We start from the raw sequence: 19,737 nt of genomic DNA on the forward strand, positions 1-19,737 counted from the left end.
CACCCCTAATGGCTATGCTGAAGAAAGAATCCTCAGAAGGTAGCCATTTTAGCTCCCCTAACTTATTTTTTGAGTAATCTTCTGTTCATTTTTTGGTCTTTCATTCTAAAGAAATACATAAAATACATGGGAAAATGTTGCAAAATCCTGATAAACACAGACTGCACAGAAGTCAAAATAACAATATAAAAATTGAAACCATTAAATGTGAATGTTATTCCAAGGTGATGTGTATTTCAGGTTTTAAGTGGTTAAGTCAGGCCATGGGTTATATTCTTATGTGAGCCAACTCTGATTTTGAATTCCAAAGTGGAGATTTTGTATGAGTCAAGAAAGAACATCCAGCATTACCCTGTGAAAAATCTACTTGACTGTCAACATCTTTCACTTTCTATGTACTGTGGTTGACAATCTCTATAAGACACAATCTTTGGATTTTTGAGATTTTTTTTGTCTATATTAGAAAATGGATTTGTGGATGACGTATACAACCTTAATTACACACTTATATTCTCTTAATTACAAAAACTATGTTGTGATTTGAGTATCCCCCCCAAAAAAGTTGTCAGCAACTTAATCACCATTGCCTAATGATTAGTGAATGAGGCAAAAAAGGCTCTGCCCTCTGGAATGGGTGGCATTGCTTTAGGAATGGGCTAGTGATTGTAGGAATGCATTTGTTACAAAACACAGACCTTCCATTGTTTTGCCTTCGGTTGACCTTATGCTTTCTGCTATTGGCTGCTGTACCACAACAACACTCCCACTTCCCATCTTCCCAGCTCTTAAAACTGTAAGCCTAGTGAATTTCTATTCACTGTAACTTGCCCAGTCTCCAGTCTCCCGTTACAGCAGCAGTTATCAGAAGAACACATTGCTTTTGAAAACAAAGCAAAGCAAGCATTTCTGTAAAAGGTAGACCTTTAACTGAGACCTCCTTTTTTCTTTTTTTTAACCAAATAGTCTAGCCCCAAACAAATGGTGAATAAAATCACCATCATGAGGCACAACTCATTTGGAGTTCTAACAACAAATCCGCAGGAGACCCACTGTGTCATCCAGGGTGACCTAATTTCCTGACCCTGGCTCCTTCTGGTTGGTTTGCCATACTTAGAAACTGAGTGTAAATATGAGCAAGAGACGAAATCAATCCAAAAGTTATTATTAGAAAAATACATTTATGCCATAAATCTATGTTCCACTGCATAATTATAATAACATAAACAACTCCACTATAAGGACATTCACATCAGACCTAATTTCATGCCGAACTATTATAATGCAATTAACAGCCTCCTAGTCCTGTGGCAATTAAGCTCTGTTGTGAAATATGCAGTATTTGAACCTGTTCCGGCCTGTTTCGTCTACTATTGAATCACAGCCCTTAACTTGCCTTCCTGTTGAAGGATGAATTTCATTTAAGAAGTACTGTATGCGAAGCTGATACTTTCTGGTTCCCCTTTACATTTCTATGCTTTCAGATCGAGGCCAGCTTCACTCCTCAGATGTGTCCTATATGTCCTGTATGTCTCAATAGATTTGTTAACTCACTCTGGGCTTCCCTAGCAATGCTAGACATGCTTGATTGATTTGATTAAGGGATTTTAGATGACAGGGAAGAGACTTATGCAGTCAACCTCAGACTATGTGGGAGACTAGAATACAGTGGCTATATTCTGACCACCCATTAATAGATGTAGAGGGGACTCCAGTTTTTCAAGGAAGTTACTTATGTTGCCAAGTAGCTAAGCCCTCACTGGTTACAAAACAAAGAATAAAAGCATGTGTAGAAAATGCAGTTTAGAGAAAAATCATGCCCTGATTCCTTCTTTCCATCTCTTTCTCTCCCTTACCCTAGGTATAACTGTCTAGGTTGTGTGGCATTTGCTTTAGCAGATCTTCCCATCCTCTATTTGGATTGCCTCTGTGGCCTGAAATAAAATTTAACAGGGAATATTAGGGCTTTTGGTTTGGAGAGCAAATACCACATAGGTCACTTTGCCACACAGTTTGTTTCTCAGCAGCTAGATTTGAGGGCACACATTTAAAAGTCAAGAGAATGGAGTTATGGGGAAATTGTGTTCCCATACACAGGTTGCTCAGGAAAGAATGGCATGATCTAGGGGGAAAAGTGATTCCTTCATCTCTCTCCTCCTCTATATCTGCCTCTGATCAGTCACTCTTCTGGTTCTGTCTCTGTTATAAAACATTTTTTTTTCTCCCTTGCCCTACTTTCCTAACCCCAGGGAGATTTTACAGTCTTAAAGCCAAGCATCCCTCATTGCTGGAGGCTGTTCTTGCCTGTAAGTTAGAAGATGCAGCAATTACCTACAGGGTAGGGTGTTTTCACACCCCGTGTGAAAAAGCTTAGTACCTCAGCAGGTAATTGCAAATACTCTCTTCAGTGGGGGGAAAAGTCTGTCTCTGTTCCTTTAACTATTTCTGAAAAGTATATTGGCTTTCCCCCCTTTGCGTGTCTCCATTTCAGAAGGCGAGGTGACTCCCTCTTACTGTTTGGTCCTCTTCCTACCTCTAGTATCCCAAAGATCCCAAGACTTGTCAACTGGAAACTCTGGGGAAGAGCATGGCTGCTCTGGGAAACTTCTGTGGCCCAAACACAGAGAAACGTGGTACATTATCTTTCCTAGTTAATCTCTAAGAACCTTGAGACCAGCCCCTCCCCAAGGGGATGTTAGTGAAAGGCCGGATATTAGACATTTGAATATTACATTTAATTTTGGATGTTTCCACTAAGACCCAACACGGAAAAGTCAGACTGTTCCATATGAAAGGAGATTCCAGCATCTAGAATCATGTCCAAACAAGTCCTCATCCTGTGGTTGCATATGAAGGAAAAAAACACATCAGTATGTTCATGGGCGTGTTCAAGCATTGAATCACAGTGTAATAGTATGTTCATGGGCTTTACAGCCAGACATACCTGGAGTTGAATATCAGTTTGAATGCTAATGCTTGGAGTCTCAGGGGGTGTGTATGTTGTATACCATATGAACTGTTGGAGATAGTAATGTTTCTGCCTCATTACAGAGAGCTATATAGAAAATGGGCACTATTTTGTAACTTGGTCAAAAGGAGACTTGCCATGGACATCAGAATGACAGTTTAGCTCTTGCTAAACTAAATATAGGCATGTAGAGGAGACAGAGTTCTAGGGTCAGCCACACTCCAAAATATAAGTGAGAACAGGCAAGGGACACTCTACTTCTTCCCCAAGTGTTATAATCCTGCCTGTTCACAATGCAGAATGTATTGAACGATAATAAATTCACAAGGATAAGCACTGGCAGCAGTAGTGACAGGAGCATGTCACTTAACCTCACATATCTGATAAGTTGGCTACGATGGATGCAGGCTCTTTTGTTCCAATCATTACTACTAATATTAACTCTTGTATTGCACAGCACTCAGTAAACATGTACTTGGCTATACACATCTAAAGGATTTACAGAAGGAATATAAATTAAAGAGGTTGCCGCAGAGTTTAAAAAGATGCGGAAAGGGGCTGGGAGTCTGTATTGATGAGATAAGAAATCAGGACAGTGCTGGAAGGGAGCTGCTGAAGTCAGGGTTAGTGAGAGTGACACTGTAGAGTTCCAGGTATGAGGTGAAATGCTGACTTGGGGTTTTAGAACAGGGAGTGAGGGTTCAAGTTCAGACCTAGATGGGTAAACCATTGGTCAGGAAGGCTGTTGAATAGACTGTGTCAACAGTGGATAACAGCTGAACTGAAGCTAAAAAAATCCTCTGCTTGTCTTTGATGAGCTCATTGTGTGCACACATGTGTGTGGACACACAGAAACACTAAATATCAGATGAGAGGTTGGTATAGGGCCATGCCACCATGGTGTTAGGTGGGGATCCCTTTATATGGTCTAGGTGAGGGAGTTCCATCCATTCCTACTTTGGTCTGTTGTGTCTGATAAATTTTTGGCCCTGGTTTCTCTTCTTATATGATTTGAGTACACCCATGTGTTCTGATGGTCTCAAGTCACCCTTTTAAATTTATAGGGTGGCTCCTTATCTCCACCAAGGAACAATCACTTATCAGTTTGCACTGTGTGGGTGGTGCTAGACAGACAGGGCTGATTCTGGATTGCAGCCATCCTTCTCTCTCAAAGTAAAGCCAAAAGCACAGGGCAAACAAAGCACAGCCTCCAAAGCCTGTTTAATACAATATGAGGAAACTTAGAGTAGGACACAGGCTGATCTCAACATTCAGTCAGATTCACCAGAGAGAGCAAGGAAAGCTTGAAGACAGATCAGAAGCACAAGGAGGTATGAGATGCATGAATGAGGACAATGCCTCAGTAACATATCACATCTGTGCCTTTGAGCAAGTTACTTAACATTCCTCAATTGCCTTGTCTATAATACTACCAACCGCACAGCCTTTTGTGTGTGTGTGTGTGTGTATACACACACACACACACATATATATATATACATATATATAGTGCATGTGTGTGTGCACATGTATGTGCATGCATGTGTGTGTATGTGCATGTGTTAGCGTGTGTGTTTAAGGTTTGTCAATAAGTAATGTTGAGTTATGATTCAACCCGATCATTACTACCTACTTGCTCCTTAGACATATTTCAGTGTCAGCCAAAGATGTCTCTGGGAAGAAGTCAACTCTTCCCTCTCATTTCTAAGATAAAGAGGAAAATGGCAAGCATACTAAAGTAAAAAGGGATTTGCAAAAGCACTTGTACATGTGTGAATGCTTCTGTGTATGAGTGTATATATGTTTGTGCGTGCTCTCCACAGTAAACTGTTTTACAATCCTTACAGTTTGGAAGGAATCAGCTTCTCAAACAAGAGTAACTGTTACATATATTCCCATCATCTTGAAATAAGCAATTGCTATCCAAGAGAGCATCATAACTTTGTTTAATGTTTAATTTCACATGCCAAAACACAGAAGCTCCATTTTCAAAGTCATAAATGCTATCCATTAACTTCTATCTCATCATGATTTTGTGGGAGGTATAGCAATTCTATAGTTCTACAGAATATAGCAAACCTACTTTCATCCTTTTTCTTGTTTCCTGCATGGATAAGATTTAAACATTTCAGCCAGGCATTGTCTCCCAGCACTCAGGAGGCGGAGGCAGAGGCAGGCAGATCTCTGTGAGTTCAAGGCCAGCCTGCTCTTCAGAACTAGTTCCAGGACAGGCTCCAAAGCAATACAGAGGAACTCTGTCTCAAAAAGACAAACAAAATTAATTAATTAATTAATTAATTAATTAAAAAGATTTAAACGTTTTCTATCAGATTCTGGGAACCATCAGAAATGGCTAGTTCTAAAAGGGTGGAGAGACCTATGGAAAGCCTAGCCTGGAGCTGGGTGCAAAGTGTGGGCAGACAGAGGACCTCAGTTCTGCTGCAGCCTCCATTCCCAGACTCCACAAGTCTAACAGGAAGCACGTAGTTGTGTGATGTAATCACCAGGCTAGCAGCAGATTCAGAATTAATTGTATACTATGATGTCTGTTACGATGACTGTGGTCATAGTTATGATGTAGTTTAGCAAATTTCTCTTCTAGATACACTCAGTGCTGATTTGATTATTGTCCTTCCCCATACATGGCTGCTTATTAGAAATCTCATTCCAATGTCTAGTGAGCATCCCACCTCTCCTGACTCTCAGAAATAGATAGCTATATCTGTTCATTCTGTCTTTCCCAATGCAGTGGCACATGTCCACTTCTGGTGAGATGGATGCAAGCCTCTCTTCTAGTTGGCCCAATGCGCTGGCTGGCTGTTTGTGATTCTACCATAACTTAGTTAGCTAGTTAGTTAGTTCACCTTTAAGACCCATAACTTTTGGTACTACCAGGTGAGGTGAGCACCCTAATGACCAATTCCTGTAGTGAGATACAACTTATAGCTCAAGCTGCACATGCCCAGAAACATTCCTCTTCACCCCTTTAGCTTTGTAAATGTGCAGTCCATAACCTTCAGACCTTCAGCTAAGCATGCCCATAAATGTGTCTACCATCTTTCTTTCTTAAAGGGTGTCCTTAAACTGGGCATGCTCTGGAATTTGGTTATACACACACACACACACACACACACACACACACACACACATATACATATTATGATTTTTTTCCTTCTGCCCATCTGGATTTTAATTATAACTGTTTTTAAAGGAAAATGTTTTCACTGGCTAAAATTTTAAGCATTTATTGCCAACTTCAGACTTGTATTAACTGTCATTGGGTAGAATTTTCTTTTATATTATTAAATCTTTCCAAATTCTTGAAGATTTGCAGAATTTGTAAGGTAATGTTTAAGAGGCATTAATATTTGACTCATGTTTCTGGATCACTAAATAAACATTTTATATCTAAGGAAAAAAATGCGAGTGAAGAGAGAATCCACTAGAAACTTGGCCAAGTTTTTAAAATACGGACATCTTGGAATAAGAAAATGAGAAATTGTAGAAAGTATCATATACCTCAGGAATCGAGGAGAAAGACAAATGAAAACAAAAAGGAAACCATAAGTTTTGTTAGCCACACACAGCTTTTAAGGTGGTAGAGTCAAATTTTCATTGGCAATATTTTAAACAATTGATGCAGATAGGTCTTTTCAACTGCATCATAATTCAATTCAATTAATTTAACACTAATATAATACACGGATATGTCTCGTTAGACAGTGAACTTGTCACCTGAGAAGCCTTACTAAAAATAAGGGTTCTTATTCCAGTAAGTGCCAAGTTCAGAACTTCCAGAAGAAGCTTAGTGGTCAGTGTGTGCAGTATACAAATCTTGCCCCATGTGCTGGAGGAGATGTCGACGGGCTGTATGTGGCCCATTGGCTTAGTGTCAAGAGAAGCATGATACACACAGCAGCATGGGTGAATGGAAACAGAGAGACTCTCTTCTGGATGAGAACCCAAGCACACCCACTCTTAAAACCATTTGTAAACAGGTTTGTTTTTCAATCTCCACTGTCATTTGCACAGGCTGCTTGATCTCCCTGCTTTGGGTTAATATAGAAGCCAATTACAGCTTCATCCGTGTAGAATTAACTTTGTGGAGCACACACCGGGGATTTGTCTGTCTCACTATTTAGATATATGCCATAAAAATGCGCATGGATCATGGAGCATGGAGCGGAGTGCAAGCATTGCAGACAGCAGACTTTCAGATTTATTGTAAGATCATTTCAAATTGGCTACTTTCTTGCCAAATGTTAATTACATTTTTCTGGTTTTTTTTTTCTTGGGGGGACCTGGGGGGGTTCTCTGGGTCTCACTAGGTAGCACTGCACGATTACATGTGCAAAAGCCATGACGCCAAGCCCAGGGTCTCCAGCAGTGACCACCACCATCAGGATGGAATTTCTGCATCTGCAGTTCGTCCAGGAGGGGTTACTTCCCACATATCTATATACACTGTTTATCCCAGTGGGTTTCAAGAGTTATATCGCCATTTTCTGAGGCTCCCAGATGGCGCCATCGTTGAGGTATGTATGTACAGAAATATTGGGAGGTAAATGTTGTTCTCTTTTTGTGTGTGTGTGTGTGTGTGTATTATACATACATAGATATATGCCTAAATGTGTGACTTACACATATATGTATATGTATACATTCATACATACATACATACATACATACATACATGCTTAAATGTGTGACTTACACTTGATGTTGAACACATCACCGACACTGGGAACATAGATGGTAACTAGTGTCTGTAATACTGTAACCAGTTTGGAGTTGTATTTTAGTTTTTTCCTACTCAAGGACAGGACATAAAGAAAATGAAAGTTTCTGTCTTTAATTATATTGGGGGAGATGGACAAGGAAAAAAATCAAACAGAATAACTCAGAATTCTACCTGCATCTGTTTTAGTTAGTTAATACTTACAAACATCAGTAGGTTGACAGGAGAATACTGTGAGTCCAAACTTCATATGTGCACAGTCCTCCAGTCAGAGATGCTGATGTTTCTTTCTGATGAAAAAAATTATAAAACTCCGGAGAAGCACCCCATCTCTAAATCTTTAAGAATGTTTTCAAAATAACATCTGGGAAAGAACTCTACATCATGAAGACTGATTTTTGAATGTAAAAAGCCATGTTGTATCAGATTTGTAGAATCCAAGTTTATGGTGAGTTGCATCCTGGGGCTGCATTCCATTCACATAGACATTGCTTCATCGGGGGTCTGTGGGAATGTCAGGATGGAGATGAAGGCTGAGAAGGAAAAGCCTGCAGCGACACAGCCTGCACATCCCTGAGCTGTGCCGCAGGAGCATCAGGCTGAAACTGAAGCACCTGTCCCTCCCACCACCTTTGAATCTGGCCAACATTGTTTTTGTTGTGAAACTGATGAAAAAATAATCTAAGGAACAGGAAAAATAAAGTCCTTTTACTGTATCTTTGAAGTTGTTTAGAGCCCAGTCTTGCAGATAGGATCAAGTATAATTCGAACCCAGGGAATCCCACGGGCACACTCTTGAGAGAGGAGCGCAGCTAAGATCCCAAGCAGCCAGCCCTCTTCCCTTCCTCACCGTGACTTAAGAGAAAGTGTGCATTTCAGTACATGAGGCGGGAGCAGGTGAGCCAGTGCCCACTGTCTCAGATGTGATTTTGAAGAACCTGGTCCAGGCTGTTCTTGCCACTTATCCTGTATGATCCATTTTGGCTTCTGAGACACTTGCTGTAGAAACCTTTATTTTTTTTTCCCTCATTCTTTTTAACAGAACGAACTAGTGTGACTTATCATTTTACATTTGCAAAAGCATGTATGTGCTACCTGCACTGAAATTGCCTGGCCTGTGAGGATGCTGAGGTAGACTTTCTGTTCTAACATGTTACATTTCTCCTGGTGCCTGGGTGGAAAGTCAGGAGGGAGGTGTCCTGGCCTCCTAAGCACAGCTACCACCAGAGTTCTTCTGTTTCCTCTCTTGTTCTTTCACTCCATAACCTTGGCTTAGTCATTTCTCACTACTCTGCCTATTTCCTGATCTGGAAAACTGGGTTAAGCATACTTATGCTACCTGGCTCACGGGGATTTGGGATAGATTAATGAGCTAACATCTGCAAAGTACATTTAGTTCTTTTTCAAGAGATACAATAAGGACCACAAGGAATTTTGAATCTTGTACAATTAAATGCATTCAACTTATAAACATTCTTACAAATACTGATGATTTTACACTAAAATTTAACCGAACAAGCTTCTGGAAGGACTGAGTGTTTGGGAGATAGGCACTAGAGCCAGCTGTCTCTTCCCCTTTTTATTTTCATAAGCCTTCCTATTTCAAGGGGGAAGTAATGGACAAGAAACTGGGTAATTGCTAGTTTTTTTGCACAAATGAAATCCCAGCAACAGCCCCCCTCCCAAAATTGTTTATTTGGATCAAAGGATATGTACTGGGTCTTGTGTTCTGTTAGGTATGTATTTGATCTGTCCATTCAGGCTTGCTTTACTTCTGCTGTGTCCCAAGGCACTCATTCAAACATCAACAAACAGATTACATGTCAAGCTTAGAGAAAGGTCTCTTAAGGTTTTTATTTTGTGGGGTTTTTAAAAATTATTTTACATGCTTTTTTTTTTTTTTTTTTTTTTTTTTTTTTTTGCCATGGGAGTTAGGTTCCTTGGAACTGGAGTTATAGACAGTTGTGAATGCCATGTAGTTGCTGGGAATTGGGCTCGAGTCCTCTGGAAGTGCAGTCAATGCTCTTGACCATGGAGCCATCTCTCCAGCCCACCTTTTGAGTTTTTAAGGTGGTGGCTCCTAAACAGTCAGAGACACATCCTGACTTGGATTCTCTGTGTTAGATACTGAATTGGTACTATGGGAAATCTGTCAAGTTTTACTGAATTCTCGGGTTACAACCTGTGCTATACATGGGCACTTCATACCATGGGGTCCTTATCATTATAGACTTTTGGGGAACCTAAGACTCAGTAGAATACAGGCCTACTTAGAGATGTGGGTAGACTCAGGCCACACTCTGCTCAGATGTTTTGCATAAGGACAAAAAGAGTACACAGAGTCCGAGACTAATTCATTCACAGAATAGAAATGACATTTAATTCAAAATGAAAATAGATGAAATTGGGTCTTATTTTGTGACTTGAAGTTTACTGTTAAAGTTTTTAGTGTGGATTTGTGAATTATTGGGACTTCTAAGTCTCCCTGAGTCTGATAAGATGTACGGGCCAGATACTAGTCTTTTCCCATTTAAAAAAAAAAATCCCAATTAAAACTTAGCCTTTTGGCATGGAAACAATTATCTTCAAGTCTCTATTTATGTGGAAAGTTACACTTTTTGCTTGTGAGCCTAGCCTTTACTGGCTGAGCCATCTCTCCAGGCCAACATATTTTTTTTTTTTTTTAAGAACAACTTTTACACAAAATAGGTCAGAATTCATGAGTATGAAACGGACTTTACATTGAAAACCTGTTTGAGCATCTTTCACACAGGAATGTACCCTAGGATGATACAGTTCTTAGGTTGTCCTGTGTGTTTTGTTTTGTGCACCCTCCACTCCGGAGCAGTGGCCAGGTCCTTCATGCAGAGCACTTCTCTCTAGGCAGAATTTACCAACCTCTCTGGATTCATGTATTTTCCTGAGTTTCTACTGAGCACCGTTTTATCTCTTTGTTCTGTAGATAGGGAGACCTTCAGATACTTTTCACACAAAGTTACTGTAAAGTTTTTTAGTGCTGCAAAACCTAGAAACCCAGGCAAGCCTTGTGGAGATTCATCAAGTTACAAATAAGCTTCCTGTTCCCAGGGTAGCAGTCGCAATTAAGAAAGTCCTTGGAGCATTCGTTGGGGTGGAATGGGAAAATGGATTTTTGTCATTAGAGGCGGTGTCGCCTGGTGGTCTGAGTGGAGAACTGGGAGCCAGGAACTCGGCGATCTAAGGAGGCCCAGCTCAACCCTCCTGGAGGCTTCCGGCAAGCAGCAGAGGTCTCAGGAGGCCAACCTCACCTACTTTGAATCTCCCATCTGAAGAGCTCCTTACCCAGGGCCAGGGGATACGCAGCAGGAAGCCCGATTCCTTGCCTGCAAAACGAGAATATTAATACTTGCCTAAATAACAGATTAACCAATTAGTATTAGCGTTCTGCTGATAGAAAACAGCAGGAGAAGGAAGGAGGAAAGGAAAAAAACCCAAACTCAATTTTATGATAAGATGGGTTTTACTCAGTTGTGGGGTTTTTGACTGGCAGGAAACCCAGGGCCCACATTGCAAAGATCCATGAACAGAGAGGCCCCAAAAGGAGGGGCAGAGGGGCTACATGTACTGAAGGTGTCTAGGGAGCTTAGAGTGGTCTTGAACCTAATGAAATACAGAACAAAACTTTATCAAAAGCACTCATAGTTTTTCAGTCTAAACTATATGATTTAAATTTCTTTCTGATACACTAATTCAGAGTATTTGGCATTTTTCATATCTATATTCTACTAATATCAATTTGCTCTGTGTGTGTATGAGAGAGAGAGGGAGAGAGAGAGAGAGAGAGAGACCCTTGCATGAGAAAGAGAGGTAAAATGGTAATAATGAAGGATGTGCATTTTTGGGAAAATTATACCATTAGCGTCTCCTTTTGTTGAAAGACATTGCAAGCAGAGGCGAGAGAAAAAATAATCGCTCTTGTATTTCCTTTTCTACAAAATTTTGGGTGGCCCTGAAGATTACTATATCACAATAAACTTAACTTACCCAAAAGTAGAAAAAAAGAAGCATCTTTCATTGCTCAAATTTAGAGCCTGTTTTGAGCCTTTGACATTTTGCGTGCAACACCCATGCAGGAAGATGCAGTTTTTCCCTGTGAGCACATACTTATGTGACAATACCCACAATACAAGCTAAAGGAAATTTCTTGACAGCAGACGGTAAAGGCTTCGCATTAACTGTTGCTACAAATGTTATCTATACTAATATCTTGTATTTCTGGCTTTCAGAGTCAAACTCAGTCATTGCAATTGCTATTGATTTTGTTAAAAATAAGATATGAAAGTGTTTCGCTTTTTCCTTTCATTAAGGCAGACTATCTACTTTAAATAAACTGTGAAGTGTTCTCTGTTCTAAGACTTTAAAACATCATTATAAGCAATATATGAAGGAACAGACTATAACATCAAAGTAGAATGCAATTATCAGGTGAATATTAGATTATATTTCTCAGGAGATGTCCTGGCAGACCTGAATGAAAATACTTAGGCAGATGAATTTACTCATTAGTTAGATAGATAAGAATTTATCTCTCCCCAAATAATACCTGGGAAACATACCTGTATATACCTATCAATACAGTGTATTTATTTTTCCTCAGTAATTAGGTCAGCACAACTTGCTGTGAAATGGTGAGGCTTTCACAAGGTCAGGCAAGACAGGTCTCACTTGGGCTCTGTTTAGCCTTTCATGTGTATTTTTTTTTTAATGTGTGTGTGTTGGTAACACTGGAAGAACCACACAGGTTTATTTTTGCTCAAGTTTTAAAGGAATCATTAGCCTCTAGGTACATGTTAGGGAATGCAGCATTTATTTTCAAAAGCTACTTCAATTACAAGGTAAAAGCACTTCTATGGGCCAGGCTGTCTTTACTACAGTCATGCTCTCCTGCGAAAAGCCTGAGAATTATTTTGATTCCATTTGCTGCATATGGACTTGTGAGGGTTAGAATGATTTTTGAAGTCCTACATATTTGTCATAAATAGCATTATGAAGACATTATAATATAGCTCAGTCTTATATTCAGTGTCTCTGCTTGTTGGTTCTCATATTTTGGAACAGTCATCAGTAATTCCTGGAACACATAAACTTAATACTTTTAATTTATGAATATGAGACAAAATAGGTGAAACTTCCTAAAAAAATACATTGCATACATAATAAGCAAATTGGATTCTTTTGAATTTCCAATTCATCAGAACATATAAAGCCTATAGAAGATAATTATTCTACTATTATATTCATGTCTACCATAAAGATGTATGCTTACTTTTAATTAGATAAGAAAATTCTCTGGATTCTAAATCATAAAAATTATTTTAAAAGGTAAATTAAAACTGTTTTGAAACAGTCCAGATGTTATCATTAATATGTAAATTAAAATATGTAGTTCTATATTTAACATGAACATTGTACAAATGGGAAGTTAAATCTATTATGCACAATTTGAAAATATTAAATGTTTTAAGTCGATTAAAGCCCATATTTTTAAATTCTATATATTTTTTTATTTTTTTCTGCCTTGAACTGGATCTCAGAAAAGATATTATGGATAACAAAATGGTTATTTTTTAATTTCTTAATTATTAATCTTCATTTATTACAGTATTAAAGAATCTGTGATTTAATATTGTAAGTAAATTTGAAACTCATAAGTAACGAAGTTACTGTTTAAAACAAGTGTTTTCAAAATGTGTGGTTTTATCTTACTTCATTGGACAAGGGTGCCTGGTACTAATTTCTTAAAAGACCGAAAGATTCACTCATGAATGAAAAATTGCCACTCTAAATATAATTATATCTTATATCTTCTCATATTTGCATGCAGAGATGATAGTCAAGATTTAGAAGCATTTTGCAATTGTGTTGATATTAGACCAAGAACTAGCTACACATACATCCTTTCCCTTTAAGAATTAATAAATATTACTTTCTTGATCTTGGTTGACAGACACGTTCTTACACAATTGTCTGAAATAATTATTTAATGACAATATAAAACAACATAAAAACCTTCTTTAAAAATAAAATCATAGTTGCTTTGCCTCAGTTAGCTTTATGAACATATCTTCCGAATTATATTTAGTATTACTTATGGTTCCCAAACAGTGATATGAAATCATATACGTTTATTTTATGTGCAAAATCACATACAGTATGCCGAGTGACACTTAAGAGGAATGAAATAGCAACTGTGGCTTATTTTCTGAAGCAATCTTGACACTAATGCTGAATTACAACATGGAAACATCTAGCAGTTTTACCTTTATGAGAAAAGGCTTTTTACATATTTAACATAATCACGAGGAAAATAAACTAGAATTATGGATAAAGATATGTACAGTGTAACCAAGGGGCATTTATATTCCCCTGTAGAATACTTACAATGATTTTATTGCCATTTTGTGTCATTTTCTAAAGGATTTAAATACAGCCAGTAAACAAACTAGACTTTAGATTTAAAGTGACAGCTGCTCGTTCAGAAGCAATATTCACATATTTAATCCTAAGAACCTGGAATAGTTTCCAACCAAGTAGAGTGTACTTTTACAAAAATGAAAGGACTGTGTACCTTGGCTTCTAATTTTCGCAGCTGTGCTGGTTGGCAGAGCCACCGCTACCACTGTCCACCGTGGCTAACCCTAGAAAGTCAGTGGCAAGCGTGGGTCCTTTGCTCAGCCACTTGAGGAAATGTCACATGAGTGATTTACTTTGTCAGAGTGCAAGCCTTCTTTTTCTAAAATGATGCTGATTGCATCTGTAACTTAGAAAGTATAATATTATTTCAAGTTCTGTTTTAGAGATTGATAATTTTTATCTACTTTGAATATACTATTTTCCCTCCCTGTGAACTATTGTGCTGCAAATAGCTGCTGAATCACATCTTGCAGAAACATTATTAATTTACCTGGATCTCCAAATATTGCTGTCCTCTTAGTCACAGTGAATTGGGTTTGTAAATACATGAGTCTTGCATTCAAGTGGGAATATGAAACTGAAGCTTGCGTTCAGATTACCTTTTTTATTTAAATCTTCCTTCTAGACTGTTAGTATAATGGCCTTTGAAGTTTTACCAGTGTCATATATTTTGGGCAGTTGGAAGTGGCCTGTTCTATGTACTCTGTTATAATGACTTCTTTGTTGTTGCTTCCCCCAACCCCAATTCAAACTTTGGGATATGCCTCCTACTACCAGAAAACAATTAGCTAACTCTCTCCAAAGATCAGCAATGCCTTAAGACACACAGACATTTTTTTTCTACCAAGAAGAACCAAACCTGCTTTTGAGCACATGATAGAAGGAAGCTTGGAAAGAGTGGACTGCCATGCTGTTCCCATTAACAATTCTGTACACTCCTTACACCCAAGGGCCCTGCCTCTGCCTTGGACACTGCTTGGTGGTCCTAAGGAGTCATGTCTGATCGGATTTGAATACTTCACAGTCATAAACATTAGCTATAGACTGCAGGATCCGAAGTCAGGCCCCCAAGGCCTCAGCCTCAGTCACATTGTAGGTTGGAATGGGGTTTCCTCTGAAAAAGCTGATTCTACAGATTATGAAATTATTTTGTGGTTGTTAGTTTTATGGATGAGTAGAATTTAGGGGTCAATTCTCTATTATCATAACTAGTGACCCATATTACTTAAAAAAGGTAGATCCTGAAAGTAGACTAACTGGACCAAAGAATATGAAAATGAAATGCATAGATGTACATGTGTATGATGTAGATCCACCTATATGTATGCCTACGCACCAGAAATATGAGCACACACATAACCGCAATTGCAGTGAAGGACCACCCAGCATTTTGTTTTGTTTTTTCCCCACAACCACAGAAACTATAGTTTCTATAATTCAATCAGATTGTGCTATTTGAAATTGAGAACATCATGGTATCATGGTTCACTACCCACCCCTTTTTTTTGGTCTTTGAAAGATGATACCTAATTTGATACAACTTCCCCCCCACTAATTTTGAAAGTATTACTTATAATGTATTTGTTTTCTAGAGACATTTCTTCCTATAGAATAAAAAAATTCATGTAACTATAGCATTTGTAGCTTATTATTGCCAGGACAATCATTTGAAATAAATAACCATAGAGATAGACACAAATGAGAAATGATCTCTCTATGATAACATGCAGCGAATGGAAGCTGAGTTAGTTCTGAAATGCAGACAGAATCTTTCTTTAGGTAGTTACATTTTTACTTATCTCCCTTAAACCTGGCAGCTAAAACTGTATGTGTTATTTGGATGTATTTCACATGTGCATCTACAGTATTTTAAGTGTATTCTGATACTTTATCAGGCAACTGTAACACAGGCAATCAGAATATTTGTAACAGCAGGAGCCAATTAGAAGGATGTGAGGGACTCAGAAGTCTACAGTTGCTGGTCCATGACAATTGTCCTGATAGGCGCTAGGATTCTTAAACCTCCAGCAAACAATATCCCTATCACCTTCATGTCCTTCTAACCCAAGCACTGTGTCTCCTTAAAGAATCATACAGACTTCCTAAGGAGTCATCTCAACTGTTTCTTTCCAATAATATAAAGCAATGCTTTGATGTTGTTTTTCTAGCTCTAAATCTCAGCAACAAATAGTGACTGCAAATGGTAGGAGACTTAGTTGGAAGTGATCCTCCCATTTAGGAGCTCATAACTCTGGAGATGACTGAATGCTGTTCACTTCCATGTTTGTAATGTGTGCTTCAGAAGTTCCCAGGAGAACTGACAGATGACTCACTTAGAGCTGTCTTGAGGCACATGGGGAAAGCTCCAGAAATATAAGTGTGGTTTGTAGTTTTAGGCAGTCCAGATGAAAGAAAAGGGAAGCTACGGCCACAGCTACTTTTGTGTCCACAAAGTTTCCCAGAACACTTCAGTACTGAAGTATCATGTGAAAAGACACAGGGATGTTTATAAAAGGCAATAAATGCAAGAGACTAGGAACCAATGTTCTCAGGAAACTATGTCAGACACTTCTGTTAAAAATTCCACAAGGCTGACAGACTGAATCAAAGTCCATGATTGTGGAGGATTGGAATATTGCAGATTGAGAACCAAATTCTCCTGGGCTAACTTTCATCCCCGTAATAGCCAGCACTCATGGTCCTTCTCTGTGTCTGGCCTAATATCCTTTCAAAGAAAAGGAAAAAACTTTGGAATTTCTGCACTTAGGCTAAATTAGCTTCCACCCTTAACTTCTATCATGCCCAAAGGTGAGAATGTAGTTAGATAGCTTCTGAAACCTAAAGCACAGAGTCTCTAGGTTGTCGTAGACTGCCAATCTGAACTTACCCCCAGTGTGTTTGAAAAATCCTTAACTGCTAAAGAAACTTCACAAAACTGTTTGCTTGTTGGGACATTGTATTTGGTCTACCATGCTACTGGGCCATTCCCATCTCACTCATATTTTATTTAAGAATAAACTATTTTTACAGGAGAGGGTAGAGTGTCGATGAAGGAGTTAAAGAGTACTGCACAAGCACAAAGACCAAAGTTTGGATCCTCAACACCCATATAAATGGCAGTCTGCCTGTAATCCGACCACTTGGGAGACTAAGACAAGGGTTCCTTGGAACCAGCTGACTAGCTAGGCTAGCCAAATTGATAAACTCTGGGCTTAAATGAAAGACCCTGCTTTGATATTTAAGAAGAGAAACCAGCGAAGACATCTGACATCATCTTTAGTTTTCACATAAATGTGCCCACATATATGTACACTACACACATACACACATGTAACTTAAAGGATATTGCCCTTTACTCTCCTTGAGATGAGACAGGTGGCTACAGGGCACTTAGACTATGAGTGGGCAGAACAAGAGAGATCACTTGGAATAGGAAAATTGTGGAGAAGGCCAAATATTCAATCTATATCTCCTTAATCATGAGGGGTATTTATTCATTCAATAAAAGTGGAGCTGTTGTGGCTGTTTCATAGGATGTCTGAATTTGGATGCCAAAGTAAAAGCACTTTCATTTTTAGTCTGTTCTGGCTGAAAATGTTTTCTCTATATGGTAACTTATTCCATCTTTTCTGGTTCTTACTGTTTATTCTCTCAGAAGTAAGATTTCCTGGATTTTCAATGCCACCCCTCCCATTTGCCTACCCTGGAGAGAGGCATTTTGACTGGCTAGCTGCATGATTTATGAGCTTACTAAAGGATGGTAGAAGTTATTCTAGAGAAAGAAATGGTTCCTGCTATCAGATAAGGGCTTGTCTGAAAAAGATGCCCTCTTTGCTATCCAGAGAAATGAATTAATTTGCCAGTTGAATTTGTAGAAGTGGCTTCTTGCTGCTACAGGGGAATACAAACCTTTAGCACAATGCTTGTAAGTACAAGATACATTAAAAGTGTAGCATATGAATGAAGCCCGTGACATTGGTAATTATGATAGTTCAGAAATAAATCCAAATTGCATAAATGGAAGTACTTCTGCAGGGTCTGTCAGTCTTTGTCTATTGAAGTTTCTCCATGCACAAAACTTCCTTCCAATGGGAATATTAACTTCTAGTTAATATTGGTTCCCCAACTAGATTTTGTCTTTTCTACATGTCACCAAGCAAAGGCTTTCTGGTGCATGTTATCCTCTAATTCTCATTATCCTGGTTCTGAGTGTTGTGCTACAAGCCATAAGACCCATCCTTAGAAAAGGCTTTAAAGCCCAAAGATGGGAGCTTAATCTTGGCTTTATGTGTGAGTGTGTGTGTGTGTGTGTGTGTGTGTGTGTGTGTGTGTGTGTGTGTGTACCATGTTCACACAGTACCCATGGATGCCAGGAGAGGGCATCAGATCTCTTGGAACTGTAGACACAATTGTAAGTTAACATGCCATTATGTGGTGTTGGGAACTGAACCTGGGTCCTCTTTGAGACAGTGTCTTAACCATTGAGCTAACTCTCTAGACCACAAGACTTGTTTTTTATGTATATAGTTTTGGTGTTAGAAGATTAGAAAATTCACTCTCTATATGTATTTTATTTTTTTCATGTTTACTCTGTATTCTTTGTATGTGCATTATAAAATTGTTAAAATTCAAAATGGACTAGACTATGAGACCTAAATTATAAGCTCCTGGTTAGGACAACAGTATCCAAACAGGGCTTTCTAAGCTACACTTTCCCTTCCTCTAGGGGATAACAGAATAAAAGATAGTACCGTATGACCATTTCGTTGAAACATTTGTTCATATTATCAACACTCTACAGGTATTTGGTGACATCAGTGCCTTGAAGTTTGTCCCCATCAAAGTGATCACAGCTATTGAAGAACAAATAAGGGAAATGGATACTGTGCAGAGAGAAATCTTTGCTACTCTCCAAGAGAAATAAAATGGCTCCATGGGAATAAAAGGTACTTTTCTCTGCTGATTAAGCATTGAGTCATCACTTTCTGTGATGCAAGTGGAGTCATCTTGCAAATAGCTAAATGTCCCCATCATTTACTTTCTCACTCTTCTTTGCTGTACCTACTCATAGCCCTGACTACCAGATGTCCACGCCCACTGTTACCTAACAGCTGTGTGTACATGCTACAGATATTTGCTTTTTCCAGTTAGCACATGAGCTATCTTAGACAGAGAACTGTTTCAAAAATGTCCTTCTATTATCAGAGGTGTGGGGATGACATGCAGAGGCTCAATAGAGATTGGCTACTCGAAAGAGGTACGAGGAAGACAGTAGGGGGGTGGAGCCAGGTGTTTATTGTGCATGTAGGTGAGACAAACCTCTGAATGATCTAGGCATATTAAAACAAATTATGTAACAAATGTGCATCTGAACAAAATAACATGAGCAGGAAACATTTTTATGCATGTAGACACACATTTGCATCTCCAGCTGTATTTCATTTAATTATCATTTCAAGGTGATGGTCAAATTCAGTTGAAAAGATTCCATGACATCTTAACACTGAGCATCCATAACACTTAACACTTAACACTGAGCATCCACTGACTTAACTGAATTAAAATGCTGTTGGCCTAGAAC

At 38.7% G+C, this 19,737-nt stretch overlaps 1 protein-coding gene across 1 annotated transcript in view; it reads left to right on the top strand.

Moving 5' to 3' along the window:
* LOC127229305 (uncharacterized) overlaps positions 1-19,080 on the top strand; it is a gene marked incomplete at its 5' end in the record, with an annotated part of 280,807 nt that extends 261,727 nt beyond the window's left edge. Inside the window, 2 exons of the mRNA XM_051194389.1 lie at positions 7,294-7,500; positions 18,958-19,080. Coding sequence (XP_051050346.1) covers positions 7,294-7,500; positions 18,958-19,080 — 330 coding nt within the window. The remainder of the gene's footprint in view (positions 1-7,293; positions 7,501-18,957) is intronic.
* Between the last annotated feature and the right edge of the window lie 657 nt (positions 19,081-19,737).

This window comes from Phodopus roborovskii, unplaced genomic scaffold, assembly GCF_943737965.1.
Source record: "Phodopus roborovskii unplaced genomic scaffold, PHOROB, whole genome shotgun sequence".
Classification (NCBI taxonomy): Eukaryota; Metazoa; Chordata; class Mammalia; order Rodentia; family Cricetidae; genus Phodopus; species Phodopus roborovskii.